This window comes from Pseudophryne corroboree, chromosome 2 (genome assembly GCF_028390025.1).
Source record: "Pseudophryne corroboree isolate aPseCor3 chromosome 2, aPseCor3.hap2, whole genome shotgun sequence".
Classification (NCBI taxonomy): domain Eukaryota; kingdom Metazoa; phylum Chordata; class Amphibia; order Anura; family Myobatrachidae; genus Pseudophryne; species Pseudophryne corroboree.
The window spans coordinates 528516354-528542041 of NC_086445.1; the positions used below are offsets into that span (position 1 = coordinate 528516354).

Here is a 25688-nt window from a genome sequence, read left to right on the forward strand (position 1 = left end):
AATCATAGAATTTGGGGGTCATTTTGATCCCATAGTATTATTAACTTCAATAACCATAATTTCCACTCATTTCCAGTCTATTCTGAACACCTCACACCTCACAATATTATTTTTAGTCCTAAAATTTGCTCCGAGGTCGCTGGATGACTAAGCTAAGCGACCCAAGTGGCCGACACAAACACCTGGCCCATCTAGGAATGGCACTGCAGTGTCAGACAGGATGGCACTTCAAAAAAATAGTCCCCAAACAGCACATGATGCAAAGAAAAAAAGAGGCGCAATGAGGTAGCTGTGTGACTAAGCTAAGCGACACAAGTGGCCGACACAAACACCTGGCCCATCTAGGAGTGGCACTGCAGTGTCAGACAGGATGGCACTTCAAAAAAATAGTCCCCAAACAGCACATGATGCAAAGAAAAAAAGAGGAGCAATGAGGTAGCTGTGTGACTAGCGACCCAAGTGGCCGACACAAACACCTGGCCCATCTAGGAGTGGCACTGCAGTGTCAGGCAGGATGGCACTTCAAAAAAATAGTCCGCAAATAGCACATGAAGCAAAGAAAAAAAGAGGCGCAATGAGGTAGCTGTGTGACTAAGCTAAGCGACCCAAGTGGCCGACAAACACCAGGCCCATCTAGGAGTGGCACTGCAGTTTTCTAGCGAGAGGATGAGTGCTTCCATCCTCATGTGAAGCTGAACCACTAGCCTCGAACATAGGCCAGGGCCTCAGCCGTTCCTTGCCACTCTGTGTCGTAAATGGCATATTGGCAAGTTTACGCTTCTCCTCAGACGCTTTTAATTTTGATTTTTGGGTCATTTTACTGAACTTTTGTTTTTTGGATTTTACATGCTCTCTACTATGACATTGGGCATCGGCCTTGGCAGACGACGTTGATGGCATTTCATCGTCTCGGCCATGACTAGTGGCAGCAGCTTCAGCACGAGGTGGAAGTGGATCTTGATCTTTCCCTATTTTACCCTCCACATTTTTGTTCTCCATTTTTTAATGTGTGGAATTATATGCCAGTATCAATAGCAATGGCCTACTACTATATATACTGCGCACAACTAAAATGCACCACAGATATGGATGGATAGTATACTTGACGACACAGAGGTAGGTAGAGCAGTGGCCTACTGTACCGTACTGCTATATATTATATACTGGTGGTCAGCAAAATTATGCACTGTACTCCTACTATATACTACAATGCAGCACAGATATGGAGCGTTTTTCAGGCAGAGAACGTATAATACTGGTGGTCACTGGTCAGCAAAACTCTGCACTGTACTCCTCCTATATAATACTGGTGGTCCCCAGTCCCCACAATAAAGCAGTGTGAGCACAGATATATGCAGCACACTGAGCACAGATATGGAGCGTTTTTCAGGCAGAGAACGTATAATACTGGTGGTCACTTGTCAGCAAAACTCTGCACTGTACTCCTTCTATATAATACTGCTGGTCCCCAGTCCCCACAATTAAGCAGTGTGAGCACAGATATATGCAGCACACTGAGCACAGATATGGAGCGTTTTTCAGGCAGAGAACGTATACTGGTGGTCACTGGTCAGCAAAACTCTGCACTGTACTCCTCCTATATAATACTGCTGGTCCCCAGTCCCCACAATAAAGCAGTGTGAGCACAGATATATGCAGCACACTGAGCACAGATATGGAGCGTTTTTCAGGCAGAGAACGTATACTGGTGGTCACTGGTCAGCAAAACTCTGCACTGTACTCCTCCTATATAATACTGGTGGTCCCCAGTCCCCACAATAAAGCAGTGTGAGCACAGATATATGCCGCACACTGAGCACAGATATGGAGCGTTTTTCAGGCAGAGAACGTATACTGGTGGTCACTGGTCAGCAAAACTCTGCACTGTACTCCTCCTATATAATACTGCTGGTCCCCAGTCCCCACAATAAAGCAGTGAGCACAGATATTTGCAGCGACCTGAATAAAACTGAGAGGACGCCAGCCACATCCATTTACTATCATTTCCAATGCACGAGTGAAAAATGGCGGAGACGCGCGGCTCCTTATATAGAATCCGAATCTCGCAAGAATCCGACAGCGGGATGATGACGTTCGGGCGCGCTCGGGTTAACCGAGCAAGGCGGGAAGATTCGAATCTGCCTCGGAACCGTGTAAAATGGGTGAAGTTCGGGGGGGTTCGGATTCCGACGAACCGAACCCGCTCATCACTAATTAAAAGACAAATATTATTTAGGCCTCTCTTTTATATAATATGAAAATTAGGGTTCAAAGTCACTTTATATTCCGCAAAATCTTAAAATAAATGAGAATATTGTGTATAGTATTTGCTAGCATATTACATGCACTGTACGATGGATTTGGTGCATTCCTAGTAACAACCTTAGCTGGTGCTCTGCATAGTCCAATTCCCTAGCTGTCTTAAGTTTTAAAAAGCTATTTTTATCAAGTAGTTATACAGAGCATGTGCTAAATTATCAAGCCAATAAATAATAAACAACCCTCAATGACTCAATCAAATGCAGCAAACGGAGATACAGCTGGTGGATATGTGGCTCCCAACATGGAAACTCTCTTACACAGATCATCATCAAACCTCCTGGGTCTCTCCATCTCTGTGTGTGACTAAAACAGGTTCTTCCAAACTCCCAAATCCTGTTCAGAAATGTGTTTGTTTAGTTATGTGACCTGTAGCTATTTATCTCATCACCCTGGTGACTGAAGTTTGCAGCTGGGGGACACTGTTTAAGTCTTGATTGCTTATGGGCACTCGTGTTTGATTCTGCCGCTTGGACAAATTTAAGGCAATTTGGTTGCCATTGTAGTTGCATATGGAAATAGAAATATTGCTTTCAGAGAATTCCTTTTCTCTAAACCTGGAGCAGACATATATTTTTTCAAGCTATGAGTTTAGAGAAAATGAACAATTTCTAGATGTCATGTTTCAGGGATCTAAGAGGTTTCAATGAGAGCCATTTGTATAGGCTTTTTCTAGTGTAATCCTGTGTACACTGGCTGCCACTCCAGTCTGTGATATTGTTAAGAGATGTGATGATGTCTGTCATGATGGGATTGATACTGCAGAAAGAAAATGTAACAGCAGATGACTGCGGCATTCAGTGTTCTCCGAAAGAGACCATCCTCACAGTGACTGCTTTTCAGGAAATGTTTAGCCTATTACAGTTAGCCCATAGACTCTAGATTACTGACTGGCAGCTTTCAAGCCAGAATGCTGAATCTGTGCAATGCTAGTTTGGGATTACAAAGCAAGGCATAGTTATGTATAGGATAGTCTTTTTCTGATTCAGAATAAAAGCAAACACAAGCTACCGACCTACAGTATTTTAGCTTCAGAAAAGAAATGATTTAGCAAATAAAATGTGTGATTAGATTCTAGAGCCTCTATTTAACCCTTTCTTAATCAGAGTGCCATTTGCATCTTCATCAGTAGGCCAATTCTCACAGGTTAGAGATTTGCCAGTTACACCGTGAATATTGCCCAGTTTAAATGACAAGCTGAGGTTGCATTGCATACTGGACAATGGAGTGGATGCAGGTGAGTTGGGGGAAGGGGGGTCTAGCTCAAGGAAGTTCAATAACAACACAAAAAATTGGGGAAGGAAATGGAAGTCATCAGAGAGTATAGAAGTATTCTGGTATCTACTGATATCTAAATTAAAATAAAACTTTTAATCATATATTAAAATACAGTGAAGTATACAAGCTCCAATGTTGGTTTCAGATCAGCCTGAGAGTGGCAACCAGAGCCGGCCCTAGCCAATTTGATGCCCTAGGCAAAATTTTGTCTGGTGCCCCCTAGCTCCGCCGCTAGTTCTGCATCTGTACCTGTAACGCTCAGGTAGTGGGGTCCACCGGGGGGTTACCCTGTGGGCCAGTTCAACTCTGCACAATGCCACACAGTAATGACCATAATACATATAATTCCACACAGTAAAGGAACCTTACACATATGCCCCACATTAGTAATGCCCATAATACACATAATGCCACACAGTAATGCACCTTACACATATGCCCCACATTAGTAATGCCCATAATACACATATACTGCCACAGATACTGCCACACTTGCTGGTTATACAAAAAGATCAGTATCAAACATGTAGAAACTGTCCATTCTCTTCACTATTCAGTGTGTTTGCTGGTGTCTGTTACTCCCGTTAACTGCATGCACTTTACTTTATACTGTGGGAGCTAAATGCTCTGCCCTCCAGTCTGATGTGTCCAAAAGTCACGCTGCACTGATGTTTCATATAGAAATAGCACAACGCAACTTACTGACCACGTTACAGTGCTAGATGGCAGGGGAATTTTACGGTATGGACTGACTAGGAAATAAAGTGTGGGGAGAACACTGCCCATGTTATGTCCCTGCAGACACCTGGGGTTTGCACAGGGATAAGGTACACACACAGGGTGGCAGGGTCCCCCTCCCCCATGTGCACAAGCAGTATAGGTGATGTCAGGTTTCTGTGAAGCAGTCTTCCAAAATACACATGTGTTATCATAAGAAGCCATCCAGTAATAACCTTATATAGTCAGTAAAAATGTCACAGGTCCAGGAATTGCATTTACTGGGCTTTCTGCTGTCTGTCTGAGGTCTCACAAGTCAGGGGCATTCAAGCATGTCAGAGGAAGTTTAAGGCACAGTGTGCATTTTTTTTGACAAATGTAAACAGCAGTGTATACAAGTACTGATTGAATACATTTGGAAAGTAACAGTTAGTTTGCGGACTGTCCCTCTCAGCATGAGATGCTGCAGGGACATGCTTGGATGCCCCTAGACATGCTTGAATGCCCTAGGCAAATGCCTAGCCTGCCTATAGCTAAGGCCAGCTCTGGTGGCAACCAATCTTTTTGTTTAATTACACAATATATGAGCAGTTGCAAAATGCAAACCATTCTAGACCATACAAAACTGGCTCATAGAAGATGCAGCAAGTGGAAATATGTGACCAAACCTCAGAAAATGCAGTTTCCGGAGGTTTGGCAGCATACCGTGTGTGTGCCAAGCTCTGGAATACAATAGATTCCGGGGCTTGGATGCGGAGGGCAACGAAGATGGCATTATCTTATAGAAGCCTATGGGCTTCTATTGCCCTGCCCCTTCTCAGAGGGATCCAACCTGATCCCTCCCAGCAGCACTCACCGTAGCGTGAGTGTCACTCAGCGTATGCTCAGATAGAACTCCATGTCCTAAACTTAGAAGTCCTATCATCGCAAAGGACAGTTCTTACCGCAAGAGCTGTCCTTTGTGATTTTATTCATGCATATGGCATTAGTAAACGCTGATAAGTATGCTGAGCGTGGAGGAATGCATCACAAGCCAAATGTGATGCTTGCTGCATCCAGCCCAGTAGGTGATGACTGTTGTATTCCTGAATACTGATCCTCCAAAAAAAACCAACACAGTTTATTTGTCATATCAAGGATAATTCCCCTAAAACACAGGGACAGTACTATCCAATCTAATCTAATTCATAGACAATACGTTGTAAATAGATTGTGTGAGTGTTTCAATTCTATATATGTACTGGCAATTTTAGTGAATCTACAGTGGGGTCTACATTCTTATGTTTGTATAATAGAATCTGGTGCATGGGGCAGACCCTCCCTTTGGCTTATTATCAACACATTCTGGTTAAACATTAGCTCATCCAGCACTACATTGGAAGTGTCTACTGCTGACTGAATAGAATGACATACTGTAGCACACAAGGAATGTGATCAGTGCACGCAGACAAGAAAATTGTATAGAGTACAGTCAGCAGCAGCATTAAAAGTAACCCACTGTTATTTAAAAATTAATGACAGATAATGAGTTTTTGATGCATTGGCTGTCTGTATTTCAATCTACTCTCTTGAGAGTCAATGAAGGAAATAAAGTACTCAGAGAGGTACTGCAGAATAAACACACTTTTCTTGTTTGATCGTGTTGCTGGAAATTTGAGCCTTTAAATACCGCTGGTTACTGCACACGGTATCTGCTGTCACTGCCCCTAGTGCCTGTTTAAAGTACTTCTGAGTAATTCCCAATTGCATGTCACCAGCGGACGGGCTTAGCTATTTATTTTGAGCTTGTACACTCAAAATCCTTTTCTGAATTCTCTTTCTCTGCAGTAAGTCGAATAATGTTTCTGTTTTACACTGCTGGAGTTGATTTAGATAACGAGCACAGCAGAATGCGTTCATTGCCTTCTCCATTCACTGAGCTAAAACAATGCTTGAGTGCTTGATGGGCCTGCCACGTGTAAAAGCCATCTACTGTGAAAGCATTAAAATGGCAGACTTCTTCATTCTGTTAAAACAACAGAATGTAAGCTTAATTTTCCTGCCATTGTGTCCCAATAATAGCTTTTGAATCCGGGCTGTGTCCTGACAGTTCCAGTCAGTGTCTGAATGAATAATATATACACTTACCTCATCTTACCCAAGTTATAAATACCTCTATGCTAACCCTTTTAACCTATTCTTTATTGCTGTATTAATATTGTCATTGTTAGGCAGAGGAGGAGATGTCAGAATCAGCACTGCCTGTGGTGCTGCCGGTATTGCAGCCCAAGTACTAAGCACACAGGGCACGCTAACACTTCTTTAAATAATGAAACACACCCCTCTTCTGCATTGTCAGCCCAAATGCTAAATGTGGTGTCATCTAGTGAGTATTTTAGGTTCCTGTGAAATGTTAGTGCTCGAGACAACGGCTTTTGTGCATCTAATGGTAGCGCAGCTCTACAGTATTAAGCAGATAATCTGTCCTAGAACAGTATGTTTGCGTTTCTTGTACAGTTATAAAATAAACTTTTTTATTTTTTGGCTACTTTTTACATACACTTGTATGCAATATATTGTCATGTGATTACCTATATCACCACACCAGTAACACAATAGTCAATTTTACCCTCTTAGTTCTAACTATGGTATATCTGTGCCTAATTTATGGACCTCTCCTCTGTGTGCATCAACAATGAATTCCCTCCCCACCATCCCCAGCAGCATTAAGAGGCTCATTCACATGTGGTCACAAAGCAGCTATTGTGCGCAATGTAGTCAATGTTTTATTACTACGCGTGCATCTGAGCTGAGTGAATTGTGATTGCACCGAGGAATGAGTGCAAAGTTAGTGACAGTAAGAAAGCATTTGGGGGTGGGAACTGGGTGTGGTCGGGTAAACGCAGATGTGTCATGGCCGTTCAGACACTGTTTTCTGGGTTAGCATAAATTAGCAGTAGTGGTCTTACTTGCTATTAGAGAGCTCTCTGCGCCCCAGGAGAGTGGCTCAGCCAGCACTTTTTCAGAGGCACTCAAAACTTCCGAAATAACCCGATTTGCGATGATGGTACCGATATATCAGTAATTATACACTGTTCAACGGAAATAATGCGACTGCAGTGGGAGTCCCTATGCTCAGGTTAGCTTTTGCTCTTATTAGCATATAATCGCAATTGCGTAAGGCAAAAGATAGCAATGACAGCAGCAAGAACAACTGCACCTGAATGAGCCTTAAAGTCCTCACTCTGACCCTTCAATAGGGAAGTATGCAGAATGCCTGAGGGAGACATATTGCCACAAGAGGACTCCATGAAATTTGTGAGTCACCAAGAGCTTACAGGGAGAGTAGGCAAGCATGTCTATTTATAAAACTATTGTTTAACATACAGATGGGGGGTCTTCAGTATGCCACCGGCTGGGATCCTGGCAACCAGCATACCAGCACCGGGATCTCGACCACCGGCATGCCAACACATATTCTCCCTCTTGGGGGTCCACGACCTCCCTGGAGGGAGAATAAATAGTGCGCGCCACCGTGCCAGCAAGGGGCTCATTAGCGCACGCCCAGCTGTCAGTATGCCGGCGGTCGGGATCCCGGCGCCGGTATGCTGGCCCCCCGGGTCCCAGCCGCCGGCATACCATACTACACCCATACAGATGTGTCCTCAATCTAGCCTCAATATGCCATGCACTGCGAGATGCCTTGTGTGAGTGACCTGGCAGTTCCCGTGCAATGCTGCTAACAATGCGTCATATTGACTGCTGATTAAATGATATGCAGTATGCCTATATTCTGTGTGCGACTGAAGCTGTATTTGCATACCAAATGCTACATTACATTGTTTTCCAGGAAAATGCTGTAACAGTGCATTTCGTATGCAAATACAGCTGCAATTGCACATAGAATATAGGCATGCTGCATATAATTTAATCAGCAGAGCCTGCTTGTGCGTCTGATTCGCATAGTAATGGGAATATGACGCATTTTGGGGGAAAGAATGCACAAAAAGATGCCCGGCGTTAGTAAAACACGCTCAGGACTAGGAACAACTAGAAGGGCTGTTTAACATGATTGCAGCAATGATGATGGAGGACTCATCTATAATTATGTAACAGGGCTAAATGTACTATGAGGTACTTTTCACATGCCTGGTCTTGTGGTCTTGTAGGTGGTGCTGATTTCAAATGCACAGAAATGTAGGAAGGGGTGTGTCCTTGTTTAATTCTACACCTCACTGTAAATACGTTTTCTCTCCTTGGATTGCAACATGGTTATTTGAAGGAGCAATTTGCTGCTTTTTATATCTCCTGGCACTGAATAAGGCCCTGCTGTATATCTGTAAGAGTGAGCATCTTCACAAATAACCAACATTTTCTACTATAGGGAAGTGTAAAAATATAGCCTGATGCCAAGAAACTACTATGCCAGTTGGCATGGTGTATATATTATATGAATTCCCAGAAAGGTGGGCGCACGCACGTTTGTGTGAGTCAGCTACTGTTCTTACTGCACACCTGCCTCTAATGGGATAGGTAGGACAGGGGCATACTAATATACACCATTTACAGTAAGGGTATATTCATGCAATAGTAAACACATGCAAATTGTAGCTGCAATTTAGTACATAGCTGCTATGCTAAAATAAGCAAATGCCACCCCCACTGGGATTTGCATTAAGACACCCACTAGAGGCACCTGAGATCTGCTGCTTGTGTACGAAGATGAAGACATTGGATGCATGTTGGTCAGTAATCCAGCATGGATGAGTAACTCAGCATGGCTGTCGGAAGGAATACTAATTGCATATGGGTCTGCAGTCGCAAACTATGACATGCCCCCGAAACAGTGGTGACACGCCTGCGTTTGAGTCACCACTCCCGTGTTAACTCCCACACACGCTCCTAACTGTCACTCACTTTGCGAATAAACCCTCCCTGAGACCATGTGCAGGGCGACTTATACGCATGTGCAGTGGCAAAGAATCACTCCACTACGTACAGCAACAAGATTCCGTCCGTCTGTGAATCAGGCCCACTGTTTGGATTCTTATATTGACACTAAGGCATATGCAATGCTTTCGGGCAGGATGTAATGCCACCCAAGTTCGTTGGCCGTGCGGGATGCCGGCCCAAATCGGACATTTTTTTCAAGGGGCAATCACAAACAAGGTAAAACATACCTTGTAAGTGACTGCCCTTTTAAAAAAAATGTGACTGCCCCTTTAAAAAAATTTCCAAGTTTGTCCGGCATCCTGCAAAGCTGCCAAACTCGGGCGGCATTACATCCCGCCCTTGGGGGTAATTCCAAGTTGATCGCAGCAGGAATTTTTTGGGCAGTTGGGCAAAACCATGTGCACTGCAGGGGAGGCAGATATAACATGTGCAGAGAGAGAGAGAGATTTGGGTGTGGTGAGTTCAATCTGCAATCTAAATTGCAGTGTAAAAATAAAGCAGCCAGTATTTACCCTGCACAGAAACAAAATAACCCACCCAAATCTAACTCTCTCTGCAAATGTTATATCAGTGCACATGGGCCCTCATTCCGAGTTGTTCGCTCGGTAATTTTCTTCGCATCGCAGCGATTTTCCACTAATTGCGCATGCGCAATGTTCGCACTGCGACTGCGCCAAGTAAATTTGCTAAGAAGTTTGGTATTTTACTCACGGCATTACGAGGTTTTTTCTTCGTTCTGGTGATCGTAATGTGATTGACAGGAAGTGGGTGTTTCTGGGCGGAAACTGGCCGTTTTATGGGAGTGTGTGAAAAAACGCTGCCGTTTCTGGGAAAAACGCGGCAGTGGCTGGAGAAACGGAGGAGTGTCTGGGCGAACGCTGGGTGTGTTTGTGACGTCAAATCAGGAACGAAACTGACTGAACTGATCGCAGTTGCAGAGTAAGTGTCGAGCTACTCAGAAACTGCTTAGAAATTTCTAATCGCAATTTTGAGAATCTTTCGTTCGCAATTTTGCTAAGCTAAGATTCACTCCCAGTAGGCGGCGGCTTAGCGTGTGCAATGCTGCTAAAAGCAGCTAGCGAGCAAACAACTCGGAATAAGGGCCATGGTTTTGCCCAACTGCTAAAAAATGTCCTGCTGCGATCAACTTGGAATTACCCCCTTTGTGTGTGTGTTTTTAAGCAAAATGTTCTTTTCAATATAAGAAGATGTTTCTATTGTGTACAGGGGTATTTCATAGTTAGTAACTGTTTCATCAGGATTTATAGTTTCATCACTAACAACTTTATAATTTTTTATTAAACTAATTTTTACAAATAGTGAAATTTTTCCTATGTCTATTGTATGTAGTTCATAGCAATCACAATGTCAGGACATTCTGCTTACGATTCATCATCTTACATATGGAGAGTTGTGTGGTATGATAGTATGGTACCAGCACTCCTGTGTCAAATGTTTGCCTCATAATTGCCTACTTTTGAAAAATAATTTCTGGGACACTGTGATAACACCTATGAGTGCGGCGTTACCGTACAATGGGGGTCATTCCGAGTTGATCGCTCGCTGCCGTTTTTCGCAGCACAGTGAACAGGTTACTACTGCACATGCGTATGCACCACAATGCGCAGGCGCACCATACGGGTACAAAGCAGATCGTTGCTGGGCGATGGATTTAACGAAGAATCTATTCGCACGGCCGATTGCAAGGAGATTTACAGGAAGAAGGCGTTTGTGGGTGGCAACTGACCGTTTTTTTTGGAAAACCGCAAGCTTGTCCAAGCGTTTGCAGGGCGGGTGTCTGACGTCAATTCCGGGACTGGACAGGCTGAAGTGATTGCAAGGGCTGAATAAGTCCAGAGCTATTCAGAAACTGCAAAAAACTTTTTCGTTCCGCTTTTCTGCATACGCGTTCGAGCACTTGCAAAGTGAAAATACACTCCCTCGTGGGCGGCGACTATGCGTTTGCACGGCTGCTAAAAGTAGCTAACGAGCGATCAACTCGGAATGATCCCCTTTGCCTGAGAAGCGTGTCTAAGACATTGACTTACATCCAAATGTAAACAAGCCCCAGGCAGTTATAGTTTGGCATATATACATAATTTCAGTTGGCCATGGGAAACATTTTTTGAAAATGCATGTAACCATAGGGATCATGCCTTATCAGCAATGCAGGAAAATGATCCCATTTGAATGTTTATATCTCGGTTTCATTTTTTTTCTAAGTATATAACAGCTACATAATGGAGGTACGGTGCAATCAGGGAGTCAAGGAGATTGCTACTATTTCAGGGAGCCTCCCTGACATTCATGGAGAGTTGGAAATTATGGTTTGAGTCTCTTCTCAGGTGTTGATAAGGACATACTTGCCTACCTTTTCATTCTCCTCTCGGAGCGAAGCCAGGAGAGTAGATGCTGCACAGCGCTTAAGGGGGCAGGGCTGACGCTACACGTCATTAGACCCTGTCCTTGACTCAACAAAATCCTGTGACTCGTGGTTCATGCTACGGGGGCAGAGCTAAAATGATGCAATTCACATCATTTTAGCCCTGCCCCCTCCACACAAACGTTTTTTTCTCGTTTTTATCTCACCATCCTGCCCACTTCACTGTGAAGTGGGCAGGATGCAGGAGAGCTGGTCACTCTTCTGAAGGTGCGGGCGACTGCCCATAAAATCATTAATTTGGGAGTCTCCTGCAACTTCGGGTAGAATAGGTAAGCATGGATAAGGGTCCTATCCATGGATATTTTAGAGGTGTGGTGAGGCACGCCACTGTGTCTGGCCACACCCCTATAGTTGATATGACCAAGTGCCTATAGTCAAGGCTCTGTAGTATTATATCCTGATATAAGTACTGCACGGTGGGGAGGTTTGGTGTTCTAATGAGATCTGATAACGATGAAAGTGTTTCTGTGACAACACAGGCATTACTAATGTGTATAAGCAAACACCTTAACACAGTCCATTTCTGCAGAGTAAAACCGGGAACACACTAGAGCTATGACGGCCCAATATGCCATTTCGTAACAACATATTGCCTACATCGCATTGTGTACAGAGATAGCGTGCTCCCGCAGTCGCTAGCGACAGACGCTTGGTTGAATGTGCTGCATGTCCAACCAAGTGTTGTCGCTAGCGTCCTGTAGTATGCTAATGAAGGATGGAACATGTTTGTTCCGACCTTCATTAGCATCGCCCCTTGCGTGTACACATGATCTAGAGCTGACGGGGGAATCCCCATCGCTCTAGTGTGTACCTGGCATAAGTCTGTCTAGCTGTCATTCTATCTACTATTCAGTTATAGAAGTGCTTCCCTCCTAATATGGCATCCTGCTGCAGAGGAGCAAAAAATAACACATTATAGGTTAATTATAAACAGTGCCCAGGATCGATTTATTAATGTATGGCGATAGTAAATATCAGTAATAGAAAATCTTCCACAGCAGCAAATAAAAAATAAAAGTTTGCCAATTCCTTGAAAAATAATTGAAAAAAATGTATGTACCCTGATATTGCTATAGTGATAAGAGGTACAGTACCTGTTCCACCACAATCCTGCTCATATAGGCATCTACATGTTTGCATTGGGAAGCTATTACTGGATGGAGGGCTTCTTGAATAGGGAGGATTTGGGGTTTTTCTCCTTCTAATAAACAGACCTCTCAGTTATATCATGTACTTTATTTAGTGCATATTAATACAGTAAAACACAGACTCTGATACATATAGGGGATCATTCCGAGTTGTTCACTCGCTAGCAGTTTTTAGCAGCCGTGCAAACGCTACGCAGCCTCCCACTGGGAGTGTATTTTAGCTTAGCAGAAGTGCGAATGAAAGGATCACAGAGCGGCTACAAAATAATTTTGTGCAGCTTCAGAGCAGCTCCAGACCTACTCAGCGCTTGCGATCACTTCAGACTATTCAGTTCCTGTTTTGACGTCACAAACCCGCCCTGCGTTCACCCAGCCACGCCTGTGTTTTTCCTGGCACGCCTGCGTTTTTTCGAACACTCCCTGAAAACGGTCAGTTGACACCCAGAAACACCCTCTTCCTGTCAATCACTCTGCGGCCAGCAGTGCAGCTGAAAAGCTTCACTAGTTCTTGTGTGAAACTACATAGTTTGTGTAATAGTATGATGCGCGTGTGCATTACGCCGCATACACATGCGCCGCATGCTGCGCAGCGACCGAAATCTGCTAGCGAACAACTCAGAATGACCCCCATAATACATATATTAATGTCACTAGTGTTTTTACTTTATCTTTAAGATGATTCAACACCTGTCCCAGCATGGAATTAATTTCATGATTATTATTCAGATTACATTTATGTAGCACCAGCAGCTTCCATTGCACTTTAACATGATAACATTACAGAGGAAAAATAATTCTGATTAAGTCCAATTATGATGGCCGGATTAAGTAGCAATGCCAATGCCCAACCAACCTTGATGTATTTTCGAAACTTTCTAAGATTTGGTAATCTTGGAAGTCTCTATTTTACTGTACTACAGTGTTATGATAATGAATAGGAAATGTACTTTCATAGTATACTAGTTTAACAAATACTGGTATTTTTACTAGGTAGATGCAGTATCTTGCACTATTCTTAGTGGACTCTTCCCTCACTTTCAGGCAACAAACCCCTGTGCACTTCCGGTAGTTCAGTCACCTCTTTGAATGTTATTTATACCTATGGGCAGTAGAACTTTTACTCACACAAAAACTGTCTGATGGGCATCAAATCAATATCAGTGGTATAGTAGACTCAAAATAAACATTATCCCTCAGAACACTGGCATTTGAGTAAGGAAGGCATGACATGACCTATACTGTAGCTGGGACGGCATGACAGTCCCGTCTCTCAGAAGTCAGGATGGTTGGGAGGTATGGGGTATGACCAGAGCAAATACATGCTAACTTTTAGGAAATGTCCAGAAGACTTCTGAAATCTGTGAATCTGGAGTTTGGAGCAGACTGAGAAGTGGTAGCATGATGACACGATTTATGTTGTAAAGCTCTACTGATGACAACATGTTGAAGTGTCTTACTCTATCCACATACCTCCCAAAATCGTCAAAGGCTATTTTAGGAAGGGTGGCATGGCTATGGCACCCTTGTGGCATGACCATGTTATAGTAGGGCATGGCCCGTCTCCTAGTTTGCCTTTTCCACATAAAAACACAACATTCATGGGAATAACTCCCAAACTCCTGCAAATCATGGGACAGTCAACTGAAATGTACACTTTCCCTCAGAAATCGAGATAGTTTGGAGGTAGGCACCCACCTTGGCATGATGATATGATTTGTATCATCATGCTCCAGTGGATGGGACCCTATGACCCAAGCCTGTCATTAAGTCCCACAACCTCACTAATCTACTGGAGCTTTGATATGAAAAGTCACATCGATGCTGGAATTACTGATTAGCAATTATATTCAATCAAGAGACCCAAAAGAGGTGGGGCTTCATGATTCAGGGATACAGCAAGGCAGACCAGATTTGTGAGTGAACTGTATTATGCACCCAGTAATGTTCTGTGGTGCCCATGTGGCCTATTTGGACACAGATCTTAGAGTTTAGATTTCAGGAAGAATTGGCCAACTCTAAATTTAAAATTTGTATATTTTTATGTAGTAGTAGTAGTAGTAGTATATAGAACATTGACTACAATTTGCATTTGTGTGTTTATATTTGTATTCCTTAGTAATGATTTACAATGCCACAATATGAATAGGCTGATATCTCTATCATCTACTGTAAATTATCCATTATTAACAGTAGTTAAGTGCAGATTAGTGATAAATAAGAAAGGTTCATCAAACTCAGAAGGAGGTAGCAGAAGGTGGCTAAAACAGGAAAACAATGCATTAAAACATCCCCCTGCTGTTTAAACATTGGCACGAGATGGGTTTATTTAAAAACTGAATGGTGAAAAGGGTGCAGGAAGGTCAATGTGGCTGCATTATGCTGAGATTTCTGTGCAGAGGACCAATAAGAGCTCAGCAGTGTCACACAGAACTAATATGCTAATGGGTGTTCTGATGCCTGCTCAACCTTTGTTTGAAATGATAAGTGACCAAAAATTTTTTAGAATGAGTTTGCGGCACGCTTTGTAAAGTACTGAAACTAGAGGTCACACCAAGATTACAAAGCTGCAGAGGGCCCTGTGTTTATAGTCACAGCTCCATGATCACACATTGGATATTATCACTACACACTGCTATGCTGGCCAGCACTGTATTTTGCACAGCATGTTTTCTTATTGCTATGCATGTTATTGTACCACCCTGCATGACATTATATTCCGCAGAACATTGCATGCTTGTTTCATAGATAAACGAATAAAGCTTTCTGTGTTTACTTCATAAAAATGGATCTCTCCTAGTCCTGTTCCATTTCCATCATCATTTCTGAAATGCGATCATTTAAATAAAGAGGCATAGATGGAAACCTTATATGTAAAATGCCGCAACGTTTGTACATAACTGCATTATTGACTGGCTTGGACTGGATTCCATAGAGCTTAAAGAGATCTGCTTATTAAATTGCTTTACTACAGAATTTATGGACTTTATGAAAATGCACAAACAAAGTTATTAAAATAAAGCTCCTATTTGTATACTGTGATATCATTTCAAAATAAATTACAGGAAATTATACTCCTCAAATTACTGACTAAAAGGTCATTTTGACTATAGTAAATTGCTGTGTAGACACAATCTTTATAAAAATAGAACATTTTAGTTTAGAATATTACATCATGTAACCTTGTAGATTAGATATAAAATTAAAAGCAAAATACTGTAAATTCCAACATGTAGTCTGACAAAATGTATATATCACAATGTCAACCCCATTCCCACATCAGGCAAAAACATATATCCCCCCCCCCCCCCCCCCCCCGGCAAACTTGGACCCTATTACATATGCCTCCAGATCTTGCAACTGTTAGACTATGTTTAAAATTATGTTTATATAGGATCACATGTTCAAATGGTACAAACAGTATATCTTGTTTATTTGTCCTGGTAGGTCATAGCCCTGTGTGTAAAACCAATAATCTGCAGACAGAACATTTTGTTACTTAGGAGGCTGCCAGACAATACCATATAGACTATAGCTCATTGTGATTCAAAATAGAGAATCACCCTACTTCTAAGTGGCTGTTGGAAAATATATACTTAAGCTACTAGGAGGATATGTTGGTTAGAGTAAAACAGACTGTTCAGTTGTTTCAACATTAATGCATATGAGGAGCTAGCCTTAAAGTTTAACAGTTGGTTATTTTGGGAAGCAGTCAGCACGACTTGTTGGCAAAGGAAATTAGGGCTAGTCTGCAATTAGGATTAGGTTGCAATTAGGCATAGGGTTAGGCTAAAATATGCAAGTTGACATTCTGACTATCAACATTCATTGTGATGCTGAAATAATGAATGTCGACAACGGCACCTCAGCACAGGGCATCGTGGGAATGGGCTGAGACTAGGAGAGACATCATGACATCTCTTCCACGAGACACTGTGGGAGATGGGGGAGCCGGGGGGCGTCGATGCTTTGCCGTGCGCACCTCTACATCCTGCACCTGGCAGCAGTGCATGATAGCAGTAAGTATAGGTGATCAGATTCGCGGGTGCCGGGTGGATGCAGGTGCAGGTGATTATTCGCCCACAGGGCATATGTGCTGTGTGTCAAGCACCGTCCGCATCACCCTAGTTATGGCTCTGCAAATAACTAACACAGTAAGGGGGAATTAATTGTTGGTCTGCCCGGCTTCCACTAGATGGCACCCAATGGAGCAATTCAATTGATGCTCCGTTCGGGCACGCAAGCAGCAGGGGTGACACATTTTAACTCACAGCCTCCTGAGGTGCAAGCTGAAATGTGCATAAACTCCATGGTTGTGGTGCTCAAATACGAGTTTGAGTGCCATAACCTGTACTTTAGATGGGTTTAGTCGCTTTGAGCGGCTAAACTGAGTAATAATGGGCACGCATATGGGGCATATGTGCCCAACTGGGGCAACTATTGAATAAACCTGGAGGGCACCTAACACATCTATAGGAGCAACCTCATCTTTGTTTACAATTGTTTTCCCAGCGTTATCCCAGATTCTGTGTTAACACTTGAAACAGATAATTTAACAAGTAAAAAAAATGGCCTGTAATTGAATAGCCCGAAGTAAAAAAGCTTGACATTACCTCCGTTTTTGCCCCAATTAAATTATCGGGGCTAATTGAATTCCCCCTTAGTAGCACAAAGGATTATACTGAATGTAGGATATTCAAAGGGATATATTATATTGGAAATAAATAGTCTTAGTTATTGCTGCCCAATTTTAAGGAACGTAATTGTGGGGAGTATAATTTCTGTGAAAAAAAAATCTTATATTTTGTTTCACATTTTTTTTCTTACTGTATCTAAGTTACATGATTGAAAATTGTACCTAGTTATGCTGGATCAGGAGAAACACTTTACAATGCACTTTAACGCAACAATTTTACAAAATTTAAGAGGAAAGTGGATATAGGTATTATGTAACAATTATCTGAAAAATTTGTTTTTTTTTTAATGGATGAAGGTGTTGTGACCTAGGGATCATAGTACTGATGTTACTTTAAATGTTGGTAGTCTATTTACTGATATATTTTGTGACTAAAAGTGCTATGTCCAATTCTAGAGTTCTAATAATTGATATTTTGCTCTAAATATCTCAGTCTCTTCTAAACTTAACATAACACCTTCATCCACTTGCCTCTTCAATTATAACATGTTACAGTGTGTTAAAAAATGGAACAAATTATTTAGATACAGTAGATATACTATAGATAGATATTTGTGATTCTATCATTACATATGAAGAAAAATAAATATCATAATGTGGTAGGATTTTAGCTAGTCTCTCGGCAATGAGAGTACATAAATTAGAAATTCCAAAAATGACCATTCCAATTTAACCACTGGGTACAATTTTTAATAACATTTTAGATTTACTGTTGTTACATTCTGATTTCTAGTCATAATAACTGATGAAGTTGGAAGTTACCATTGTATTTGTAATTTTCTTTGTTACTCTCCAATCTCCTGCAGTTTCCTGCTTCTTTAATTTCACAACTCCTTCTGGAAATGTCCTGTCTCCAAACTACCCTGAAGAATACAGCAACCACCTGCACTGTGTGTGGCTGATCATAGCCAAGCCCGAGAGCCGCATTCACCTGGCTTTCAATGACTTTGACGTGGAGCCTCAGTTCGACTTTCTGGCAGTGAAGGATGGCGGTTCTCCGGAGTCACCTGTCCTGGGCACTTTCTCAGGGAACCAGGTGCCCTCATCATTAACAAGTAGCGGTCATGTGTTAAGACTTGAGTTCCAGACCGACCACTCCACCGAAAAGCGAGGATTCAATATCACGTTTACCAGTGAGTTTTACAACGTGTGTAACCTATTCAATTATTGCAGCAGTTGTAAATATAGCAGATTTGACTGTATTCCAATTAGTAATGATTATTGATTGAGTCAACGATGGACTCTCAATGTGTAAATTCCTTGTTCTAGTTTAGTCAACAAATAGCTTTCTAGATTATTTTCACATCTGTAACCCTAACAGTGCTGGTCAAATGGAAAGTGCAGTATTACTGTGATCCATGTCACTACAGTGGTCTCACTCACAAAATTGTACACAACAATAAGGGTATATATACACAGATGTTTGCCATTAGAATAAATGCAATTTAAAAAGCGTTGTTTTTTAATCCATTTTTACATACTTTATTAATTAAGTTTCCTGGATATTGCATGTTTTTGGATTACAAAGCGTATATTTAATAAAGTGCGGGTTTATAGAAGTGAAAATGTTGCCCATACCAACAAATCAGATTCTACTTATTTATCCGGCATCTTCTAGAAGATTATAGCTAAAATATGATTGGTTGCTATGGGCAATATCTCCACTTCTATAAACCATCACTTTTGTAAATGTACCACCAACCATACTTACCTACTCTGCAGGAGGCTCCTGACTTTTTGAGTAGTCCCCCGCTCCCCGGGCAGAGCAGGTTCCCCTAATGTATCCCGCCCATTTCCTAGTGAAGTGGGGAGAATAATAACAGGGATATGCGGTCACTGAGGAGGAGGTGGGGCCTAATGACACAATTCTATTGTAATTGTGTCATTTTAGCCCTGCCCCCTATTCAAATATGCATGCATCGCTGCATTTAACTGTGAGAGGTTGGGGCTTAATGACACAACTAGCTTGCCCCCCTCCACCTTCGCCTTCCTGCCTCTGCTAGCCAGACTTCACCCAGAGTGGAAACTCCAAATGTAGGTAATAATAATAATAACTATATATATATATATATATATATATATATATATAGTGCTCTTTCTCCAGTAGGACTCAAGGGGCTTAACAGATAGCATGAACATAATATAATACACAAACAATGAAGTACAGAAAAGCTCTTCATAAAATAAAGAGAGCATGTAAATACTAAAAGGACATTATGCAAATACTTGAGTAAACAGGAAAGTCTTGAGTCTGTTTTTGAAGGAATCTAGAGTGGGGTCCTCTCAAATTGTGTGGGGAAGTGAGTTCCATAGAGTTGGAGCCGCATGGCTAAAAGCTCAACCTGCCGATGAGTTATGGGAGATTCTAGGTACTGCTAAAAGTCCTTCATCTACAGATCGCAGTAACCGAGTGGGGCAGTATTGAATCAGAAACTGCTTCAGGTACCTTGGGCCCAGGTCATGTAGTGCTTTGAAACTCAGTAAGCCAATCTTGAAGATGATTCTCCAATTTACAGGCAACCAGTGAAAGGAGTAGATGATGGGTGCATATGTTGTAAGCGGTGCAATTCTTTTGCTGGGAGACCAAGGTAGAGGGCATTGCAGTAGTCTAATCAAGGTGATACAAATGCATGTATTATTTTTGGCAGATCATCTGAGGGAATTAAGTGCTTGATTCTGGCTATGTTCCTCAGATAAAAGAATGAGGATTTGATTGTGGATAATATCCGATATTTAAGTATCAACCCACCATCCAGGGCAACGCCAAGATTCCACACATGATCAGTGGTTTGTAATTCTGAATCCCCAAGTGTAAGTCCAGTTGGTTGGCCAGTCTGCAGTTTTGTCCTTTGATGTTGCAGTCCTATCATAAGGACCTCTGTTTTATCTGGATTCAATCGCAGACAACTGGCACTCATCCACTCCTGGAGCTCAGCTAGACAGTCATTTAGGGTTGTTATTGGGTTCTCAGTGCCGGGAGCAAAGGACAAGTACAGTTGTGTATCATCTGCATAGCAGTGGTAGACCAGGCCATGGCGCCTGATTATTTCACCAAGTGGTAGCATGTATACTGCAAAAAGCATGGGGGATAGTATATAACCTTGTGGGACACCACATGACAATGGCACTGGTGGTGATGAGTATACTCCAGACAAAACTCTCTGTGACATGCCTGTGAGAAATTATTTGAACCAGCTTAGTACTGTGCCATCCAGTCCACAGAAATATATCAGGTGCTCAATCAAAAGCTTTATCTAGAGGGGATAGTTCCGCAACAGGTTTATTCTAACAGACATATGACCAAGATTAGATCTAAGTCTGTAACCGACTTTAGACTAATGATATACACGAAGTGTGTTTAACCAATTATGCGTCGGTGGTGCTCCCAGAGTCAGTAAATTAAGGTAGCAAAACGAGAGAGGAGAAAGACTCTATGTTGGGGCACTCTTTATTGAAAAATCGACACTAAAACTTAACTTTTAATAAACATAATAAAATATAGTGACTCAAAATAGTAGTAATCAAATACATAAGAACGCCTAGGTGAAAATTACTTGTGATTTGTACGTTACACTGGGAATCCTGTCTACAATGTCAAACAGGTTATATTCAAATCCCAGAGGGGTAATCTGTTCGGTTAGATTTCTCGGTATTACTGAAGCTTAGTAAAGAAAAAGGAATGTAATATAATAGAAAAAATGTTGCCTATAGAGGTTCTTCAGCACCTACAGCTCTAGATTGAGGCAGTGGTGTTCACCAAAAGGCTTTTATTGCAGTGGTAATTGCGTCATTATCCTTTTTGCAACAAGCAAAAAAGGACTGAAGGTACAAAATTGCTATTGGGTATAGGTGTGTAATATGAGGAGATGTAATCTTATTCAGCACTCGCGTAATGCATAGTTAAATTAATGAAAGAAAAGATAGAAATCAAAAAAGAAGGGGTGTCTTACTTCTGCTGTTCAGCTGGGTTGTTTACTGCACCTGGTATTCGCTGCTGGTCCCCCAGGCAGTTACTGACCAGGTCTGCCACAGATTAGCTTCCAAGATCAGACGAGATCAGGCGTATCCTGTGGAGTATGGCCGTAATCTGCTGAATGAGAGAGTATGACTACCAAGATGCTTCTGCTGTCCAGGTTAGTGGATGAGAGAGCATTGAAATTATGCACAGTACAAATACTATACAGATTGAAAAGAGAGATATGCACTATATATCAAACATAACTGTATGGTACTGTAAAAACTCTGGTTTTTAGGGTAATATTTTTGTGATCCACACTAATGTTTGTCCGGTAAATCGAACAGCCAGAGAAAGAGAAAGAAAGAAAAAAAACAAAAAAACAAAACTCTATAGTGGTATCTAACAGGTATTGCTGCTATAAGGCTTGAATTTCTATGGTATCATCAATGTTAATAGTCCACAATGAAAACAAACATGGGTGGAGAGAGTCTTATCAATAGATGTTTTTTTCTTTTTTTCTAATTCTAGGTAAAATAAAATAAAATTTGCCCCATAGACGATAGGACTAATTGGAGTTCACGGCACAATTCTGAGCTAGAGCTAGTTAGCACCATATAGCTTTTCAAACAAAATCTGTTTTAACTGATATAAGTAGCCGAGAATTAAGCTGATGAAATTGATGAATTTATATCTAATCCAGAGAAAGAAAAAATGTCTGCTGACAGGATAAATATTTGTAACATAATTATTAAATCACTGCAATGCAATTTGTGGGATTTTTACATCTCTATAACATAGTTGTTGTGCTGATAATCTATATGGCATGTGAAAATCAAACTTAGCAGCACATAAATAATAAAGTCAAAAATTGAAAAGCAAAAAAATTCTTATAAAGCAAAAGGTACGCGAGAAATATGGCGGCCCGAGTGGGCACTTACTAAACCGATATGTCCCCTGTGTGGGAGTGGGCTGCGCAGTCCCACCTGACCCAGCGGCCCGTTTCACCGATGTGTAGGCTTGTTCACTGGCTCAATCAAAAGCCCATGGTCCACGGTATCAAATGCTGCAGAGAGATACAGAAGTATTAAGATTGAACGGTCACCTCAGTCTCTTGCCATCAGAAGATCATTTAACACACACACCAGGGCTGTTTCAGTGCTATGTCTGCTCCTGATTCCTAATTGGAATGGATCATAAATATCATGGGTTGTCAGGCAGGATTCAAGTTGATTTGCAACCGCTTTCTCAATAACGTTGCCCAGAAAAGGAAGGTTTGATACAGGTCTGAAGTTGGTCATGCAATCGTGATCTAAATTAGTTTTTTTTTAGAAGAGGTCTAACAATTGCTTCCTTTAGGGGTTCAGGAAAAATGCCTGTCTGCAAAGAGCATTGAACAATTTTTGCAAAGACAGGACCAATTATGGCCCTTATTCCAAGTTGTTCGTTCGCTAGCTACTTTCAGCAGCCGTGCAAACGCATTGTCGCCGCCCATGGGGGAATGTATTTTAGCTTTGCAAGTGTGCGATCGCATGTGCAGCCAAGCGGTACAAAAACATTTTGTGCAAAACAAAACCAGCCCTGTAGTTACTTATCCTGTGCGATGATTCCAGCAACGGAGGTCCCGGAATTGACGTCAGATACCCGCCCTGCAAACGCCTGGTCACGCCTGCGTTTTCCCTACCACACCCAGAAAACATTCAGTTGACACCCATAAATGCCCTCTTCCTGTCAATCTCCTTGCGATCGGATTCGTTGCTAGAAGCATTGCACAGCAACAATGCTGTCTGTACCCGTACGACGTGCGTGCGCATTGCAGGGCATATGCATGCGCAGTTTTTGCCGTTTTTTTAACTGATCACTGCACTGCGGAAATTGGCAGCGTGCGATCAACTCGGAATGACCCCCAATATCCATACACCCTATTAGAAGCTTGGTTGGGGCAGGGTCCAGATCACAGGTAGTGGGATGCAAAATCTGAGCAATTTCAGCAATGTCCTTTACATCTATCGGGTCAAAGCTGGTTCATGAAGGCAGGTAGCTTACATTGGCAGGCTGTGGAGATTCCAGCCCGGATGGTGGATATCTGCAAAGGTAAGTATGCCCTTAATTGTTTTATTGGCTTTATGTTGTGTGCAAACCACATGTACCGGTTAAAAAAGAATCTCATAATCTAGAATTAAAAAGACCTGACGAAAGAAAGAAAAAGTGCAAGAGAATATTTCTATTGCTTTTAATAGGGAAAGATTTTTCTGTTCTGTATTTTAAATTAGAAAAAAAGGTTGAGAAAATAAATTCTAATCTACTATACGCTGCTGCCTGCTGAACCCAACTAGGGCATATTGTGTGTTAAGCAGGCCCAGCAAAAACCTTGAATTAAATGTCCAGCTCACTTATATTTAATGCACGCTGCGGACACTCATTACTGAATGCAAATCACAGCGACATAATGTGGACATCTGCAATGCAGCACCCTTGGCAAATTATTACCACAGATTGTATTTTCAGATAGTTGCTGCAGCCACAGTCGCCCATGTGAACAAATGGATTCCAAACAGAGTTTTCTATTTATGTGGCTGCTTACAGTGATAATGCTGCTTTGACTTTGCCTGTGTGAGAACTTTGCATGAAATATCTGACCTTCTTTTTCCATGTGTAGAACATTCCAGACACATCATCTGGCTGATTCAAAGTGACTTTAGAGTCTACACTTGAAAAAAATAGGTTTTTATTTTATACGTTCATGTTTGTTTTTCTGAAACTGCATTTATTAGATTCCATAAAGCTTCATTAATATTTGGCATTGCTGGGAATTATTTATTCATAAATGTATGGAAATATTCATCATATGCAGAGAAAATTGTGTTAACTCAATTTTAAATAAAGATGGAGATAGGCTATAGCAAACAGAAATCAGCATTAATTAGGAGATGCATTTAGTTAGACATTCCATTATGGAGCATGATTCATAAAACAATTTCTAGCCATAAATTCATGATAATCTAAGTGACCTGCCTGATGGATTGTATATAGTTTAAGCTATTTATGACCTCCCTTAGCTGCTCATTCCATGGTATGTACTGTGGCTGTTAAACAGTATAGAGATATAAACTCATATATATCAGTAGTTTATATAAGGTAGTGCCTAAGGCTGGTCAGTTACGCCCCCTGCACAGTAGTAGCGCCGCTGAAATGATGTGTGGTGCGCGATGACGTCATCGCGCACCGCACAGCAAAGGTCCTAGTTCCCTTCGTGGAGAGGACCTTTGCTGTGCGGTGCGCGATGACGTCATCGTGCACCGCACGGTAAAGGTCCTCCCCACGAAGGGAGACTAGGCGCTACGCGTCTAGTTCCCTTCACAGCGGGCAGCGGGACAGAGCGGTCAGTGGGGTCACAGCTGCAGCGGATCTTGCCATGGTGCGGCACCCTCCGGATGGCGCCGGCGCCCTCCGGAAGGCTGCGCCCTGGGCAAAAGTCCTGCTTGCCCGTGGCAAGATCCGCTACTGAGTGCCTTAATATATAGATGTGGCTATATCGCACAAAGGCTATTACTTATACCAGCAAATAATTGATTTCTGACTACACTATTAGTAGTGAGTTCTGGAATATTGGTTTTTCAGTTTGTTATAACCAGTAAAACAGAACCTTAGGTATGGGCTCCACTAACAAACACCACTTTCTCACCGTTTTCTTATCTTTTTTACCCAGCTTTCAGGCACAACGAGTGCCCTGATCCCGGCGTGCCAGTGAATGGCAAAAGATTTGGAGAGAGCCTGCAGCTGGGGAGTTCTGTGTCCTTCTTGTGTGACGACGGTTTTATCCGCACACATGGCTCGGAAACCATCACTTGTATCTTAAAAGAAGGAAATGTTGTATGGAATAGCGCAGTACTGAGATGTGAAGGTAATGTCGTAGCAATCATATACTGATACAAAGTGATACAATTTAGGGTTAGATCTGCCATTTACCTTTTTAATGTAATTAAGGGGGATATTTATCAAAGTTTGGAGAGAGATAAAGCACCAACCAATCATCTTCTGTCATTTTTCAAACACAGCCTGTAACATGACAGATAAAAGCTGATTGGTTAGAACTTTATCTCTCTCCACTTTATCTCTTGCCAAACTTTGATAAATATCCCCCTAAGGAGACTTTCTGATGTGGACAGCTTAGTTTATTTGAGAGGAATATTACAGTGCACA

The 25688-nt window shown here is 41.9% G+C and overlaps 1 protein-coding gene across 3 annotated transcripts in view; it reads left to right on the forward strand.

Annotated features, from left to right (window-relative positions):
• LOC135033722 (CUB and sushi domain-containing protein 2-like) overlaps positions 1–25688 on the forward strand; it is a 1450369-nt gene that overhangs the window by 1084944 nt on the left and 339737 nt on the right. For all 3 annotated transcript variants that reach the window (XM_063954204.1, XM_063954205.1, XM_063954206.1), the window contains 2 exons: positions 18337–18663; positions 25195–25389. In XM_063954204.1, coding sequence (XP_063810274.1) covers positions 18337–18663; positions 25195–25389 — 522 coding nt within the window. The remainder of the gene's footprint in view (positions 1–18336; positions 18664–25194; positions 25390–25688) is intronic.